This window comes from Lissotriton vulgaris, chromosome 9 (genome assembly GCF_964263255.1).
Source record: "Lissotriton vulgaris chromosome 9, aLisVul1.2, whole genome shotgun sequence".
Taxonomy (NCBI): domain Eukaryota; kingdom Metazoa; phylum Chordata; class Amphibia; order Caudata; family Salamandridae; genus Lissotriton; species Lissotriton vulgaris.
In genome coordinates, this window is record NC_141697.1 from 86,670,813 (window position 1) to 86,690,110 (window position 19,298).

The 19,298-nt window shown below is 43.1% G+C and overlaps 1 protein-coding gene across 3 annotated transcripts in view; it reads left to right on the forward strand.

Moving 5' to 3' along the window:
• Window positions 1-19,298, forward strand: part of FUT8 (fucosyltransferase 8) — an 811,602-nt gene that overhangs the window by 473,132 nt on the left and 319,172 nt on the right. For all 3 annotated transcript variants that reach the window (XM_086937112.1, XM_086937110.1, XM_086937111.1), the window contains 2 exons: window positions 13,205-13,320; window positions 13,429-13,591. In XM_086937112.1, the coding sequence (XP_086793238.1) occupies window positions 13,205-13,320; window positions 13,429-13,591 (279 nt within the window). The remainder of the gene's footprint in view (window positions 1-13,204; window positions 13,321-13,428; window positions 13,592-19,298) is intronic.

Here is a 19,298-nt window from a genome sequence, read left to right on the forward strand (position 1 = left end):
ATCATTTGTTCAACGGGTGTACATCTTTTAAGCAACATACATTGAATAACCAAATATTCTTGTCTGAATCCAGCTTTATAGTTTGTTCTTCATAAATGTCTTTCTGAATAAATGCATTGACCTTAAAAGCTGCAATATACATTTGCTGGAAACGGCTCTTTCACACAGGCATTATGTTTTTTAACACAAACAGTTCACTGTATGTTTCATTTATAATCCTGACACTCATGTATTTTTCCCGTACAGATGTGGCATGCTATAGAAGTGATACTTCTAAACACACATCAGCCCACACTGCTGTTATGAGTAGTCCATAGGGAATCATTGCTGGGGTTCGCTTCCATATGCTGCAAGTGAATCTAGGTGACGTGGGAAGACCTACTGTTTGAAGCAAGGGTTTGTGTTTGCGCTGTGAAAGCATTTACTCAAATGCCCTAATTCAAGCAGTAGCTGTAGAGCGTGCGCATCAGAGGTGCGAGCATCCCACCCCACATTATGCAGTTGCTACATGTTCGCCAGGTGTGGAACCACCTGTCCTCTCGCCCTCCTTCTCACATGAGCTCTATTACTCAGGCAGAAAAGGTAAAGTTTAGTAGCAGCAGTGAGAGATGACCTGGGGCACAGAGCACACACACCGGTGGTCGAGGTTAAAAACACCAACCAAGCCACCTAACAACCAGGCAACCAAGCACAGCATGGATAGCAGCTTAAAGAGGTATAGCAAAGCAGGGCAAGGGCAAGGGCAAGGGATAGAAAAGAAGCAATGGTGCATGTTTCCCCTGAGTGTGGGTCGTTTTTAGGTCGAGCCTAGCGTTGCAGCACATGCGCTGCCCACTTTGTGAGGCAAGCAGTATTCAGTATAGTGTGGAAGCTTTATGGAAGCTCTGCCCACTCTCCGTCCATCCGTTTTCATTGGCTTAGATCCTAAATGCTGCCTTCTAATTGGTTTTAGGCTTGTTAGTCCCTCCTCATGACAGCCATGTCCTCATTTGTATCCTTCCATGGCTACTGGCCCCTTTACTCCAAACACTATTTTCTTCCCTGTCTCCCCCTCCCAGCCCCCCCGCAGTCCATGACTTTTCGCACCCCTCCCACTCTCATTCGTGCCGTCTTGCCTACCCGCAGTCCTGTTTCCAATGCATTAGGTCTTGCGTAATTGCGAGGTCTATTGTATTGTAAATGCTTGTTTCACAGGTCGTTACTTCACAGGTCATTAATTCAGGATTCGTTACCTCACGGTCATTTCAGTCGAAGTTACTTGACATCACAGTTTATTACATGCAGAGTACATGGCTCGGAAAGGACCTTTTCAAGCCAAGCGGGACACTTCATACTTCACATGTGACTCCAGCAGTGACCGTGGGTGATTTACTGATGCAAACTTGCACCTTGAATTGAGGCTCTGTTTATCACAGCGAGCACCCCAGTTCTTCTTTTTACACGAGACTGCTCCAGCATTTACTTTGGAAGGCACACTGTTACACTGATTAGAACAATTCACACTCATGTCTATTTTTTTTTTTATTTAGCTGTGTCCAACCGCCATCAGTGTATTTCCCTTTAGATTACGGCACCCTTTTATCAACAGCCCAACCTGACTGACCTTGTGTTTTGCTGATGGAATGTCGAACTCCATGGAGCAATTCCTATGAGTTTCCACATTATCGAACAGAGCGAGTGAAAAATGCACCGGGCAGGCAAGGAAAACCTGGACCTGAGGATCACAAAGCTCTCCTGGGCAGCTAGGACTTTTCATCTCGATTCAGAAAAGGGGGTGGTGATGAACAGAGTGTCTGAATTAAGCAGACCACTCTTACCCAGTCCAAAGATCAGGGCTTGATCCATCACCGTTATTTATCTCACTGCACCATCCCAGCTCAGAACCTGGCTATATGCAAATCAGTCTGTCCCTGGCCCAGTGCATCATGGGAACAGGGCAGACTAAACTACCAAGCCAATTCTTCACCAGAAAGGAGACAAGCTACCGGGGACCGGTTTCTGGCATTTCAGCCGTCTTCGGCCCGGCTTGCTTGAATCCTGATGGTGCAGTGAGAAAGGGACTCATGTCTGAGTATACCCTGCCACACCTATAGTGGCCAAAAACGATTCAGAAAAGGGGGTGGTGATGAACAGAGTGTCTGAATTAAGCAGACCTCTCTTACCCAGTCCAAAGATCAGGGCTTCATCCATCACCGTTATTTATCTCACTGCACCATCCCAGCTCAGAATCTGGCTATATGCAAATCAGTCTGTCCCTGGCCCAGTGCATCATGGGAACAGGGCAGACTAAACTACCAAGCCAATTCTTCACCAGAAAGGAGACAAGCTACCGGGGACCGGTTTCTGGTATTTCAGCTGTCTTCGGCCCGGCTTGCTTGAATCCTGATGGTGCAGTGAGAAAGGGACTCATGTCTGAGTATACCCTTCCACGCTTATGGTGGATAAAACTATTCAGAAAAGGGGGTGGTGATGGACAGAGTATCTGAATTAGGCAGACCACTCCTACCCAGTCCAAAGATCAGGGCTTGATCCATCACCGTTATTTATCTCACTGCACCATCCCAGCTCAGAACCTGGCTATATGCAAATCAGTCTGTCCCTGGCCCAGTGCATCATGGGAACAGGGCAGACTAAACTACCAAGCCAATTCTTCACCAGAAAGGAGACAAGCTACCAGGGACCCGTTTCTGGCATTTCAGCCGTCTTCGGCCCGGCTTGCTTGAATCCTGATGGTGCAGTGAGAAAGGGACTCATGTCTGAGTATACCCTGCCACACCTATAGTGGCCAAAAACGATTCAGAAAAGGGGGTGGTGATGAACAGAGTGTCTGAATTAAGCAGACCACTCTTACCCAGTCCAAAGATCAGGGCTTGATCCATCACCGTTATTTATCTCACTGCACCATCCCAGCTCAGAACCTGGCTATATGCAAATCAGTCTGTCCCTGGCCCAGTGCATCATGGGAACAGGGCAGACTAAACTACCAAGCCAATTCTTCACCAGAAAGGAGACAAGCTACCGGGGACCGGTTTCTGGCATTTCAGCAGTCTTCAGCCCGGCTTGCTTGAATCCTGATGGTGCAGTGAGAAAGGGACTCATGTCTGAGTATACCCTGCCACACCTAAGTGGCCAAAAACCAAGGTGACGCTGAACTACTTATGGCTTTACCAGGGGTATGAACCTCTGTAAAGTATTACAGTGCAGTGCCTTGTTTTTTTACTTAATCAGCGCTACTTGGAAGAAGCCCCTCTTTAATGTGCTCTTATGCTGCGCCATTAGACCACAGGGCTTTCCTATGGAAAGTGATCACTTTTGGTGGATCTGAGACATTTTCATGCAGAGATCAAGCACCACTTGTGTTACCTTCGTGTTTGTACTTGATCAGGTCATTACAGAACCAGTCATTCTTAAATCGTCAGGTTTTTAGATATATAATGCACCTCAACTCTCATCAAGTGGAGTATCTCTATAAATTAGTTAACATCACTTTAGTTTTCATTCACTTGCTTGCATATGCTTTGGGTGCCCTATATACCATTTTATGTTCGAATCTCTTTATTTTTCTAATTTTCTGCAGAGATTAATTTAATCTCCTCTTCGCTTACTTCGTTAATTGAATGTCTGATCAATTCAGGTTCCCTTCTACTCGAATGTGTGGTGCCCAACTGCATCCATCACTTACCTTCACCCATCCTCTTTATGTCGCTTTACTCGTTCCATCTCAGTGGGGCAGGGGCATCCGGTTGGTTTTGGGGGCTTTGTCATTGGCTTGTCAGAGCTGAACTCTTTCTCTATTCAGAAGACCAAGTTAAGTTTGGCTCTTTCTAACTCATACAACGAGTCGAACAGAAGTTACCTGTTTGTGAATTAAGCAGCATTTCAATTGGATGTTTTGCAATATCAGTTATGTCCAAAAATGTACCAGATAATTATATAACTTCTAGACCGACCTCTCTGTGGTCTGCAGTGAAATAGATCTATACACATCACCCACCTCTTACATATTTTTTTTATTCATAGGTTTTTGTTGTTTTTCTGTAACACTAACCCACGGGCAGTGCAACACTTTGCTGCTTCTCTAATAGACAATTGTACAATTAAAAAACACCAGTATTAAAAACAAGTAATATTTTATAGATATTTACAAAAAAAAAGACGGGTTTCTGTCAATAATTTGTTTTTTCACTAAAGAAAATCTTAGCAGAGTGCCTAGAATTAGCTAAAGCCTTACATCCACTTTAATAGTTGCAGCGATTCGAGGTTAAGCGATTAAAGAAAAGGGACTACAGGAGGAAACAGTGAAGGATGAGGGAAGATGGAAGCAAGAGACAGTAAAACAAATACTGAACACCACTGCAGTTTAACTAGAGCATACACAGACAATGCAGTTGTAACAGGGTACAGATTGGAAGAGATTTTAAAGAAACGTTCTGTGAGATCTTTGTTGAAGGACAGGTGACCAGCAGATGTGCAGAGTAAGGAGGTAATTAAGTGGCACATTTTGGTTGCACTCCCAAAAGTGGGATCCAGCCAGTCGTGCTTTATTTCTAATGCTGGGGGATCCTGGTGCGAAGAAGAGCTGTGGAAAGATCACTGGCCTCTTGAGCGTCTCCGTTTTGTAGTCCAGCCATGGAGAGTGTGTGTTTTGATGAACTATTTGTAATGCCGGCCATTTTGTAAATGGACGTAGGTGCGACTGGAAGCAGTTGGAGCTTTAATATCCTGATTTTCTTAATTTTTAGGTGCAGCAGTGTGCATATAAAGGCATTATACAAACAAATGTTCTTGTCTGAGGTCCCCCAACCAGCTGTTAAAATTGCTGCTTCCACATAGAAGCTCCTCCTTATCAGTCCTAACCTGTTTGATGGTCTTAATATGGAAAATTAACTGCGCAGCGGAGACTGTCGAAGCCTTCAAACAGGAAAGTATTTAAGGAAATAATTGAAACGTGAGATTACCCCACAGATCCAGCACGCAAAATGAAGAAAACCTGAAGTATGATATTTCAGTCAAGTGTAGAAGTGCCTAATTGCTTTGCTGCCTCTTTTGGCGGCAGCGGAAGCCCGAAATTACCGCCAGAGTCCGGCGCGCGGAAACAGCTTCGCACCTTGAAAGGGAACCAATCAAAGCGCAGTAACGAGTTGTTGCTACAAGGAACAAAGGATGTTGTCAGCCATCTGGGCTTCCATCCGAGCTTGGTTTCCATTATTGATGTACAGTATTGGGCTCCATTGAGTGACATGAAAGAGCCATGCATGAAAGGGAAGGTGGCGGCGAGAGGATTGTATTGGAGGGAGACATGTTTTTATCAGGTGCCTGCTCTGTGCTCCCGCGCTTTGTGTTCTTTGACTGAAATAGAAAAAATTGCCAGGCCAAGTTCAATTCTTCAATGTGCGCTTTAATCTTGTTTCTATAGCTGCACAGGAACGGGGAAAATAATTAATGACCCTTTTCATCCACTAAGAGCATTGCAGTGCAGCAAAATTATTGTCCTTTTTCCCTGTGTGAATTGTAAGTGACGCACCGGTATTGAATTTGAGGATAAGGCAGTGCGTGACTGTGAGACAACTCGCACCGGGGGTGAATGGTGAAATAGCTCAAACTTTTCATTGTCGTGACCCGTTCGACAGAAGACTTCTCGCCTCGTTATCTCCAATTCTCAGCATTGTTAAGTAACTTACGCTTTAAAGTTCACTGGTCTCAGCCTTCTGTGGACCCTAATTTTATCCTGACCCACTAATATAGAGTAAAACAGATGGTAGTCGGTTTAGTGATTCTGGACTGTGTTGGGTTTTGAGGTTTCAAACTTGATGTCCAGCTTGATGTCTTGTTATGACCATTGCTAAACTTTCGCTTCCTTGCCAATGTGCCTCAGCTGGAATCTCACTATAAGAGACTAGTTTAGAACTTCTGTCCTCAAACAGCAGGTCTAGCTAGGTTTGCACTTTAAGAATTTTAACACAATGATACAACATGCACATACAAAACATGTGTAAAAGCCACTGCATTTACACTAGCTCTGCAGCAACTCCTCTCTTTGAACGTGCTGTGTATTACTAGATGGTGATGTTTGCCAGAAGTCGCCGAGCTTGGCAATCTGTTTGCCTCAGTTATATCTGGGTTGTCCAGATATATACCCTGCCCTTAGCTAACTTATTCTATCCAGTGCTTGAAGCTGGTTCTGGTTCTGAACAAAGCTGAACTCGCCCATTATTGAATGCAGGCGTGAAGGAGGTCCTATGGCATCACGTCGACAACTCCAGTGCGCATGTCTGTCAAGTAAGCATCTGGGAAGCCGAATGGCTGTAATGAGGTGGGACTGCCTTCGCCTGCCTTGCAGAGTTGCTTGCGGTGAATGTAAAGTATCACTGGGTCTGGCAGGTAGTTGACTCAGGGAGAAACTGCCCCTCTCCCATCTTGAATTTAGTTGTATTGTTCAAAACCAGATCGCAAGTGTTTCCCACTTTGAGAGTTGTTGAATGTTAAACATTTAAATGATCCACTTTTTATCATGCAGTTCTGTTTCCAGGTTCAAACCGAGTGGTGGACAGCTTCTAGTCCTAAAGAGGATATTACTCCTCAAATGTAGCAAATGGCGATTCCCTCACTCCTGTGCCTTTTCATGTTCGGTAGGAGTAACATACCTTAGTAGCAGCCAGGAACAATGTCCACACAAACAATCAGTAACAGACCCAACAGAACATCTGCTGTGACTGAACAGTGGTACTTTTTCCGTTCCTCCACACTTTCCTTGGGTTGAAAACTCTGCAAGGGAGATGAAGGTAGCACAGAAAAAATGTTTACTGTGGGTCACAATGAAAATCCTGCCTTAATTAACGAGTGCTACGCAAACAAATGATGGACGGAATGCTGAATAAATCATACATTCACCCCCAGTCAAGAGATGTGGGTTAAATCCATCGTTCTTTTGCTCTACATGCCACCCCAGTTTAGATCCAGCCATATGCAAATGAGTCTTGACCCTGTGCCTCATGGGAACAGTTCAGACCGAACTGTCAAGCCAGGTCCTCCCTGGACTGGAAACAAGCATCCTGAGACCTGTTTCTGGGAATTACCCTTCATCAGCCAGGCTAGCTTGAATCCAGTGGCACAGTGAGCAAGGGACCCACATCTGGGCATAACCATCACACTTAGGGTGAAAAGTGCTGTGCAAAATTAATGAGTGCTTTCAATCGGTGGTTATCATTTTGTCACCACCAACAGTCAATTCTGAAAGGTATTTATGCAACTGTAACCTCTCCCCACATGGTAGAAAAACTTGAACGTGATTTAGGCTTTGATTTCTCTTCATTTGCTCTATCTCAGCAGTACGAAAAAAATAATGATAATAACAAGCTTTGGCAAAGCCACTAAGTCTTGCTTTTGGGACCTATTTGCTTTGTCAATTGTTTTAGTGATTCTGTGCCATATCCCCGATATTGTGCAGCATAGCTATTAAAAAAAAAAAAAGCACCATGATGCATACACCCATCTCATTTTGTAGATGTGCACAGCATTTGTGCGCACCTACAAAATTACGTGGGTGCGTTTTGGCTTTCTTTCTATTTATTTATCAGAATAAATATAAAAAAGGTAAGTAGTGCAAGAGTTTTTTTTTTTTTGTCCGATGTGTGCGTTGGGGAGCAATACAGAGTGCACAGGTGCAGAAGGAAGCAACACGGAGGCAAAGCAACAGAGGTAGTAGCAACACTGGACTAGTAGGAGCACTCAGTTGGGGGGACGCAATGCAGGGATGGTGAATGGTGAGGAACAGTGGCGGCTCCTCCGATTAGGCAGTACCATTATTATCATTTTATGTTCCCTACTGCAGTAGCTCAGTTTTATGCTGGCAGGGCTGGCCGGAGCAGGGAGGAGGAGTGGTGGCACTCTCTAAGTGCGCATGACGGTTTGGTGAGAACGTTTTTGCATACCATTTGGGACTGTTTAGCACTTGTATCATTGGGGGAATGTGATAACAAGAGTTTCTTCATTGCCAACTAGCCCCAGAGAAGAAACCATGCATCCTTGAGATGCATTGGGGAAGCAAAAGCTATTCGACTCGTCGCAACATAGGACGATTATGGCGTTCATCCCTGTCTCCCTTGTTCGAGCACTGGGACAGTGATATCGATTAGTGTATGTCTGCCAAGAGCCCATTTACTGGCTTTGCAGATAAATCTGTAATAAACGTGCAATTCTATTTTGTAGTGTGATGTTGACAGCATATTTAAAAGATAGGTATTTTCATAGTTTCCTGTGCTCAGTTCATGCACTACATTGATTCTTTCTGCTTTGCATGCATGTTTGTGGGGCTTATGTAGGGCAAACCTAGCTATAGAGTAAGATATCGCTAACGGAGCTTTACTTCTACGGAGCTTTACTTCTGTACTTCTTTTGCAGTGGTTGGTCTTGGGTGACGGTTGTACCCCAAGAGTGAGATCGCTTTAACTGCATGCCTTTGTTCCCTGTGGCCTGGTGCTGGAGCAATTAATCTATAAGGTGGTTAATAAATGGAACAAACACATATCTTCCAATGCTTGATTGATGAACAGAAACTGGCAAATGTTGTCAGAGTATATTGGCATTTTTATTGGAATGATCAAAGTTGACGAAGTCAACGTGAGGACATTGTTGTCTTGAAAAGGTGTCAGTTTTCTGTATTCATCTAGGGATAATTGAGTTTCTCTGAATCCCACCTTTAGTTTTGGATTTCTTTCTTTCCCTTGTATTAATCACTGACCTTGTTTTTTGCTTTTTGTTAGTTTTTCTATCTGGGGTAGGTCAGGTGGCCTCATTCTCTTTCCTACACTTCTTTCCCGCACCACTGTGATCAGTTCTCTGCTTTGCTAGATTTATTTTTAGTTACATTGCTTTACCTCTCATTCTTACTAGCCTAAACCCTTTACTTATCTCTGCCAGCTATAAACTTTCTTCATAGCTCCTCCGGGACATAACTTCAGGGTGGTGTTTGGGGTGTTACCCTCCCAGTAAATGTGTCCTCTGATTAATAGTAGATAACAGGTGCTTTCAGTCGGGTATTGTGGGATGTCTGTCGGATTTCAAAAGGAATTTTTACATACACACAGACAAAACACAGACACGTTCTCACTCTCTGTTTCAAAGTATTAAAAAATATTGGTTCTTTAACAAAATATTGTTTTCACATTAGTTCTCCTACCAATCAGCGTTTCTCTCCCATTTCACTGCCCCTTAGGCCCCCTCATGCAGCCTGCTTGTCATATTATGTATTTAAACATATTCCAGCCTGATTGACCAAGAATCTGAAGCCCCACCCCAATTATAATGACCAAGCTAAGCCTCTGCATAGCTGTTTTCACCTTCGTCCTCTTCTTATACCGATATCCTCCCTTGTCCCATCTTCTTTCCTTGGGTGCTATGGAAATAGAAATTTGACCACTTCGACCTGGTTTGGCAGCCTGTTGGCAAGAAACTTATTGCTCCCAATAGAGAGACTTAAAGGGGCCTTGCTCATGAGTCAGTGCATTTCTTGTCCCTGTCAGTTCTCTATTACTGATTTGACTGCTTTCTTCCCAATTCTTGTATATGTCCTGTCCAATGATATTTCGGCCTTACCTTTTTATAATTGGATGATTTGCTTTTTTGCTAGTGCTTCGATTTTCTTGTACTATTCCCAGCAACTGCGACTCTTTTGTTTTTTAACTTCTTTTTATGATGGTATGGCAGCTTCACACTTATACCTGGCAGCTCAGATTTGCTGGCCATGCTCTCCCTCTGCTCAACCATCCCTCTTTCCCTTCCCTTTTTTTATTTATTATTTTTTATTTGTATTATTATTATTTATGAGGGCTTGGCTGCTGTATATTGCTGCCTGGCTGTTCACTTGCCTCATTTTGAGCATCACCCTGTGCTTACTTAAAAAAAATAATTTCAAATTGGCCATCCGCCATCTTTGATGGTAAATTAAAGTGTAAAATATAAAGATGGTCACACTTTACGCATGCACATGCAATCATGTTTCCGATAAATACTTCTGATCGCAGATTCCTCATCTTGTGAATATCCCCAGTAACCAACTGGATCTAGAAGATTTTATAGCATAGCCATCCATGTTGGTAGGTGGTGCCATGAGGTTTCGCATTGACCTGGTGGTATTCCCGAGGTGACAGTCTTAAATAAGCACCACCGATGCACACCATTGCATTCTGATGTAATTTCCTGTCTATCTGCTCCTTTGTCCAACTCTTTTCTCACCCTTTGGGCGAGTAGCTGTGCTCTACAAACCCATGTTCCATTGACCAGTTGACAAGGTTTTCCTCTGAAGTCTTCTTTTCCAGTGTGCGAGGGAACATGTCGCCTCCTAAAACTGTCTTAAACTTGTAGGGACTGTCATAAGAAGACATATGTGACCGACCCCCATGAGGTGAGTCACTTCTGTTTGAGTTTCTGCAATGGCTTCCAGTTGTGCATGGAGTACGCTCTTAAGCATCTTGAATCCGAAGCCCATCGGGCAACGCAAACATATGAGCTATTTACTGGGGGTGCTGCTTCTGCAAATGTACCCTAGACTTATCTTCAGATATTCCTGGAAAAATATCATTAAAACCTTGAGATTCAATTCAAAATCCTGGTTTGCATCTTAAGAGCTAATAAGACTGCATGCGTTGAGAAGCAATTAATTATTGTGTATGATTTATTGACGTATATGTAGTTCATATATACTTAATGGCGGCATCTAGCTCTGATCTGCAGCACTAAACAACCCACTGACAGAATTGTAAGAAAAATACCTGCAACCTTTAAACAAAACAGGAGTTTGCCCTTTTATCTCTGGCATGCTTCCTAAAGCAGGGCAAGTTGGTGGCTCGTGCTTGAGAGCCCCGCCCCCTTGCTAATTGCATCTTGGTCTTGGTGCTTATTAGTAAGATTAATTACATTGACTGCAGTGTGCGCAGGTTTGCTTTTTGAGCTGTGCTTACTGTACAATTGACAAGATGACAATTGTGCTCTAAAACCAGCTCCCATCGGCTGGAACTGCGAGGCCCCAGGAGAAGTGGGGGAGGGGAGGCAATCGACGTATTGGCCCTTCATTCTATTAAGAGCGATCTGCCAATCAGAACATGCTGAGCTCATCACCCCCCGAGGGCTGAGCTACAAAGATGCTACTTCAGGAGAGGGGATGTGCCCCAGAGCCTAAGGTTGCTTGCCTCGCTCCCTGGAGACCTGGGTTCTAATCACGGGGTTGACACCTGCGTAATTTTAAAAAATAGATTTCGCTTCTAACTGAGCTGAAAACAAGAAAAACACTCACACGCATCGATTGTGAGTAGAACACCTCATGTTTCAGATGCTTCTGCAGCAATAATTATTTTTTTAGCAGATGGGCTTCACTGCTCACGTGTTAGGCTAATTAATGGTATACATGCATATGCCCAGATTGTAATTGCTTTTATGACCATAACTCACATGAGGTGGCGAGGTGGTGCCCCTTTACTTCTCTCCCTCAACAGTGCCAATAAATAGCATATTACATTCTGTACACCTACATGAATGCTTTGTACCATTGTATGTTGTTTGATGTGAGGTTGTATTACAAAAGTATATTTAACCAACACCAGGATGCCATCAGTTACAGGTCTGCATTAAGGTAAAATCACGCTGGAGGTCTCATAACCATTATGAAAGTTGATTCTGTGGGTAAAACAATTGTAATGTGCATTCTGTGAGGCAGTGAACAGTTTTTTACTTTTGTAAAGTTTGCTCTAATGCAGTAGCAATCTGTGATTTGACCGTTGCATTGCAGTTATAAATGTATTTATTAGCAGAGTTGCATTAAATAATGGTTCATTGGGAACCTTTCTTTTCACTGACATGGCATTAATATATTTATGCCATGTCAGTGAAGATCAGTGCTGGGCACATAGATGTTATTTGGAGCAAGTGGAAGCCTACATTTATGCCTATATTAGCGCACTGCAAAGGTCACGTCCCTTGTTATTACCATTGTCCAGTATACTTACCGGGATACATTAATGCTCACTGCTTTGTAAAGTCCATGTTACAGCCACTGTATGGGAGATGTTTGTCGGTGTTACACATCAAAAAGTGGTGTGGCCATAAGCGGTACTGTTCATTCCCTCTGTAGAAGCAGGGGCATCATGGCCCCCTCGAAGCTCCGCCTCTCCTGGGCCATGGCCCCTCCCCACTCTCAACAATGGTAATAAGAAACATGTTGTGCTTGGTACAGCTGCTGAAATACGAAATGTATATATAGTAGGCTATTCAGAAGTTGTGCTTCTTCATCAACATGCTATGGGATTAAAATGTGCCCTAAATTCACTCTCCTGAAACTTTTGGTGCGAAGCCAAACTCCAGTTATATCTGTAACTTCAATGCATTCTTTTTTTGTAAGACTCGAAAGACCACAGCACTCGTGGAAAAATCTGTTCAAATATCTCTATGTGGTTTGAACCTATAGCACTTTATTGCGGTACATTAAAAGGTGTGCATGTTTTCTGGAATCAACCCGCAATTTAATCAAGTACAGATAAAATGAACATTTGTAAGTGCACTGGTATGCTCTGAACTAGAGGGTCAGGGTATTTTATGTGAACTTTGCTTACCTTGACGTTCTAAAGCCGCTTTGCTTCTGTTTATTTATGCGGAGTTGTAACAATCTACTTATTCCGTTCTGCTTATTATTGTGTCCTTAATGGCTAGAATGACAATTCTGGGGCACATTTCACGACATGCAATTTGAACAAAAACAAAACATTTAGGATTATTTGCTGTTTCCACGTGCACAATAGTCCATTTCTTGCAATGTGATGGTAAAGAAATGTTTTCTTCTCTTGGGCCCGAGTTTCCTAAAGTTATAGAACAGCTGCAGCCGTGGGAAAATCATTAGCCTTGCAGTGGTTAGCTGGTCCCCCGACCTTGCTTTCGTGTACCACCAGAGTTATTCTTGTGAACAAATGGTTTACACAAAGGTTGCCTATCCTGAAGTCCTCCCCTGGTGCTCACATTCTTCACTCCTTTAATGTGTCAATCAATGAGTTTTCACATTCCAGCCTTTTCCCTGACAAACCCCATACAGTTACATTAATCTGCAGGTTGGAGAGCTGGATTTGAAGTCATGATTCCATACAGAAGTGTTGCTCTTAAGTGGTATGGCTGTTGAGGTTGTACACCCTTGTCGTTTGCTAATTGTCCTCATCTCTCCTAGGATACCAGACGGCCCTGTTGAGCAGGGCGCCGCGGCAGGACGAGTACGCGCTTTAGAAGAGCAGCTTAAAAAGGCCAAAGAACAGATAGAATATTATAGGAGACATTCAGGAGATGGTGAGTCTGTCCTCTTGTCATACTCCTTTGAGTAAATCAGTCTTTGCCCGCAACTGCAAGCCACAAATGTCCCTGTGAGTGCCCTAAGCTTATAATCCTCTTTAACAGGTCCCGGGAAAGATCATGAAAGTTTACGAAGAATGATTGAAAATGGAGCGAAGGAACTTTGGTTTTTTGTTCAAAGTGAATTGAAGAAGTTGAAGCTCTTGGAAGGAAACGAACTCCAAAGACACATCGATGAGATATTAGGAGACATGGGCCACCAGCAAAGGTAGGTGGATCAGCTGCACCGTTAAGAGTGCTTTTTGATTTGCGTGCTGAATTGTACAGTTCAAGATTATGCTGCACAAGCTTCCAGTATAGGCCACACGTGTTTCTTGTTTAAGTTCATTAGGACCCCTCAATACCACTGTTTAGCAGATGTAATCCCTACTTTACATTTGAGATCATTCCTCAAGAGCAGCATATCACACCTGAAGAATTTGCCCTATTTTCAAATGATTCAAAACATATATATTTTACTATTGAAACCTCGTGCAGACCTAGCAGATGGATTCTGCTGCTCAGTTTCCTTGTTGTTTTAGGATTTGGTTCTGGAGCAAAGGAAACTTAGACAAGTACATGTGGTCCTTTAGGTCTTTATGAGGCATTTGGAAACGGACAGAAAATATAAATTACTACTTTGGTTAAATTGACCACTGTTTGAACATGATTTCCTCAGTGGCTCTGGGTCATTGTGAGTGGCTCTTACCGTAGATGTTGAACCTAAGGGTTGACAAAGTCTTTCTTTGTGATTGAAAACTGTTCAGAGTTGTGTGTTTCAGTGTACACAAGGTGTCTGTGCTGGATATATGTTAGATTCGTGATAAATGTCCATGCAAGATATAGAAATGGGAATCCTTTAAACAGTAGTTACCCTGAATATCTTGAATGGATGTGGCTGTCATGGCAGTCTGCCATTGTGAGGTGGGGCGAGGCAGCAGATGGACACAGCCTGGGTGTACTGTTTCCTAAATCCTGCTTTTCTAGGGGCTAGGGTGTCGGACAATGAGAAAAAGAGGCCTTCTTGTGGCATAGCAGAGTATATTTAAGCACGTTTGTATGTTCACTGTAAAGGAGCAGGTGGCCTTTCTTGGTGAATATTTTCGATAGTGAAACAATTTTACAAAAGGTTTGAATCAGGTTTTAACTATTTTGCTATTTCCCTTTCTAGTGGCATTTAAAAATGTTTTTATTTTAGTGTTTGTGTGACCACTAGAGCTGTGGTTTGCCTGATGCCATTTATGGTAGGAATGCCAGTAATATGTAAGTATTCTCTGATTGTTTTCCATATAATTATTCTGAAACTTACGAAGCATTGCTGCCTGCTCAGGTCCTGTCACTAGTGCATTTTCTAGCATTAGATGCTGACATTTCTCATAGTCACCTTGGAGAATATTAAGAGATTATTTGATTTCGAGAGAAGCGCTTTACTTGGTTCTCTATTTCTCAGTCGTTAATGCAGGATCACATATTCTTTTCCTGCACCAGTTGCAGTGCTCAGTACATTGATGTCCTTGAAAGTCTCAAGGCTGTATCTTCTGAAAGATGTACATCTAACAAAAAAACCGCCTTAACAGCCACAGTGAGAAGGCTTCCTCGAGACTCAATACCTTTCATTGATGAACTCTGCCAAGCCTTGAACAACCTCAATTCTGCGGCATCACCAAACATTTGCATTAAAATGAACATCAATCATTCATGATTTACTTGCGGAAAGTGTTAAAAAACATGATTTCACTTTGCCGCCTCAGTTGTACGCAAGATCATCTGAAGGTGTGAAACTTGGAGAACGTAAAAGAAAATTCGCAGTGGAGCCAGGTGTTTGTGAAATGCGTGCGTTTAAAGACTCTGCACACTTCTTACATGTCCAGCCACATACAATGCATAAGTGTAACCCTTTGGCTACATCGATAATACGCTATTAACCGAGTGTAACTACACCAAGGTCTGACTATTGCATCCAACCATAGTCTGTCTTATAGAATCTGAAGAACCCTTACCCTCATCTCTGCCCATCGTGGCACAAAAAATACACGGGACACGCTAAGAACTCTATGTATTATGTGTATAACAGGTGTAAATCGATGACCCACAGGATAAGATTTTAAAGGCTTCCCCTAGAAATATATGTCTTTACAATTAGTCATTCACATAAAAGTCAGTGTTTATCCCCAAATATCAGCTGAATCCGTTCCAGCTGGGTCGGTTTGGATACCACTAGTTTACTATGTAATTTTCCTAAATGTCCCTTATTTTTTATTAGCGACTGTTCGTTCCTAACATGGCAGATCACATATTGTCCTTGAATGGTCTCCATTCGCCGATATTAGATTATTGTATTCATTTCTGGAATAAAGAATTTGACAGTTCTCGCATATTTTTTTTTCTTCAATGCCATTTCTCAAAACCAGCTTATCAAATCTGGTAATGCTGGGGACTTAAACTAGAGAAAGATTCTTCTGTGGCTGTCATGCAGTTCATTTTATGACCCAGGTGTATATTAATCCGATGACCGCAGCGCAAATTCTGCCACGGTGCGGGTATTCTAATCATTGGGCGGGGTTCAGACGGCCCCCAGCCGTCCTCCGCACACAGCCATCCGCAGCACCGAAGGGGTTAAGGGATTTTTTTGATTTCAATTTAGAATATTAAATGAAAAATGCTTTAAATGTGCAATGGAGGTGTGATAAATAGGACGGATGAATAGAAAGAGCCCTTAAATGCGGTTGTTCTGTATCTCTTTATTTCTGGGACAACACAGTTAGGTCCTCTTTGCATACAATAAAGGAATTGTTGCTCTGACTTCTTTCGGCTGATCTGACCAAGAGGAATTCTCCCTGGAGTCTTCTTAATACCAGTAACCCTCAGGGGGAAAAAACAAAGAACCACATTAAATGACTACATACTGGGTCTTGCGTATTTCTGGGGAGGGTAGTGATGGGACTTTGCGCACCTTAATGCAAGCCGTTCACCAGTGTGAGGGGAAGTATGGGCAGAGACATTTATTCGTTGCTTAACGCTGCTTTTAGGTAGCATTAGAAACCTGCCTTCCTTCTAGAGCCCTTAGGCGCGCCCATACCGCTGTTAGCCACGCTCCTCCTGGAACGTGGCTCGCTTGTGTGTGATTCCTTTGGCTCTCTTCGCTTCCCTGGGATACTTCGCACACCGCCTTCGTCTCTGCAAGTCCCACGTCGGAGTTCCTTGTCACAGCATTGTCTCCGACTGAGAAGTCGCCAGGTACTGGTTACTGGATCCTTCGGCGTGGTGCTCCTCTGTAGCTTCTTTCCGCCGTGTCTCCTCGCTTCCTGCAGTAGCCACACCCCACCTGGTGTCGCTTCTGGGGCTTTCATAGCTGTCTTAGCCTCCCATTGGGTTTGTATGCAGGCTAAAACTGACGTACTCTAGATGGGCAGGCTTGTCATCCCGGACATGACCTTCCTTAAAGGAGCCATGATAATTTCCTGCGGGTGCAAATAGGGACGCTGAGGGATTTCTGGGCTGTAACAAGAAGGGCAGTACATAGTCAGGTAAGTGGTCTTCGTCCATGCCTTCTGAGTCGCCATGTACCCGACAGTCAGAGGCCTCTTGGCAAGAGGGTGTAGTAAATTGGTCCACACGTCGTGTTGTACCAAGTTAGATTTAATACAGGATAAAGACAACTTTGACAACCACAGCAGGCAGGAGCACGACCATCCCATCCTCGTCGCCAGTAATTGTGTAGTAAATGGGTCCACACGTCGTGTTGTACCAAGTTAGGTTTAATACAGGATAAAGACAACTTTGACAACCACAGCAGGCAGGAGCACGACCATCCCATCCTCGTCGCCAGTAATTGTGTAGTAAATGGGTCCACACGTCGTGTTGTACCAAGTTAGGTTTAATACAGGATAAAGACAACTTTGACAACTACAGCAGACAGGAGCATGACCGGTAACCATCCAACCGTAACTCCACAGCCGACACCCAGCATTCTACATGACCGCTAAGAATTCCACAGCTGACATCATATTAGAATACAACAGAGGGCATCTGTTTTTGTACTATTTGAGGTTCAGTATCATCATCGTGTGTTAAGAAGAGGAACCTAGAAAGGATATCAGAGTGAATTAACAGAATGTTGGCATTGTCCCTGCCAGCTAGGCCTCTAAGAGAAATGAAATAAGTAGAGAATACTGGTGGGTGGAAAACGGTTTTCTTGGGCAGAGTATGAACTAATGCTATGAATGTGTTTCTTGGGTAAATATAGATTTGATTGTTGAATATAAGCTAATTTATTCAGAAGTCGTTTGTGTTGCACTGTTTTGCTTGACTCACTGCATGTGGACAGTTTAGATCTTCGAACTTACTAATGTGTGGTAGAGTTCCTTTTATGAATAGGTCGTTTTCAAAATAAAAGTTTGTTTTTTATCAAAATGAAAGCTATATTTTAGTTATAATTGGAGCCACTAGAGTTATAGAGCAGAACAGGATTCAATTATGTGGTATGGGTGACTAAATTATACGGCAATAGTGCACACCTCCTTTCAAAATAAAAAACAGCTCTTCAGAACAGTATTTTGTATGTGTCTGACTAGGAGCTACTTTAGAATGCATGGCATGGAACCTTGAAAAGAGATGACGCATATCTGTGATCCGTCTATGGTCTGACTGGCATGGAACCTTGAAAAGAGATGACGCATATCTGTGATCCGTCTATGGTTTGACTGGCATAGAACCTTGAAAAGAGATGACACATATCTGTGATCCGTCTATGGTCTGACTGGCATGGAATCTTGAAAAGAGATGACTCATATCTGTGATCCGTCTATGGTCTGACTGGCATAGAACCTTGAAAAGAGATGACGCATATCTGTCATCCGTCTATGGTCTGACTGGCATAGAACCTTGAAAAGAGATGACGCATATCTGTGATCCGTCTATGGTCTAACTGGCATAGAACCTTGAAAAGAGACGACGCATATCTGTGATCCGTCTATGGTCTGACTGGCATAGAACCTTGAAAAGAGATGACACATATCTGTGATCCGTCTATGGTCTGACTGGCATGGAACCTTGAAAAGAGATGACGCATATCTTTTATCAGTCTATGGTCTCACTGGCATAGAACCTTGAAAAGAGATGACACATATCTGTGATCCTTCTATGGTCTGACTGGCATAGAACCTTGAAAAGAGATGACGCATTTCTGTGATCCGTCTATGGTCTGACTGGCATAGAACCTTGAAAAGAGATGACACATATCTGTGATCCGTCTATGGTCTGACTGGCATAGAACCTTGAAAAGAGATGACGCATATCTGTGATCCGTCTATGGTCTGACTGGCATAGAACCTTGAAAAGAGATGACGCATATCTGTCATCCGTCTATGGTCTGACTGGCATAGAACCTTGAAAAGAGATGACGCATATCTGTCATCCGTCTATGGTCTAACTGGCATAGAACCTTGAAAAGAGATGACGCATATCTGTGATCCGTCTATGGTCTGACTGGCATAGAACCTGGAAAAAAGATGACGCATATCTGTGATCCGTCTATGGTCTGACTGGCATAGAACCTTGAAAAGAGATGACACATATCTTTTTTCAGTCTATGGTCTCACTGGCATAGAACCTTGAAAAGAGATGACACATATCTGTGATCCTTCTATGGTCTGACTGGCATAGAACCTTGAAAAGAGATGACACATATCTGTGATCCTTCTATGGTCTGACTGGCATAGAACCTTGAAAAGAGATGACACATATCTGTGATCCTTCTATGGTCTGACTGGCATAGAACCTTGAAAAGAGATGACGCATATCTGTGATCCGTCTATGGTCTGACTGGCATAGAACCTTGAAAAGAGATGACGCATATCTGTGATCCGTCTATGGTCTGACTGGCATAGAACTTTGAAAAGAGATGACACATATCTGTGATCCGTCTATGGTCTGAC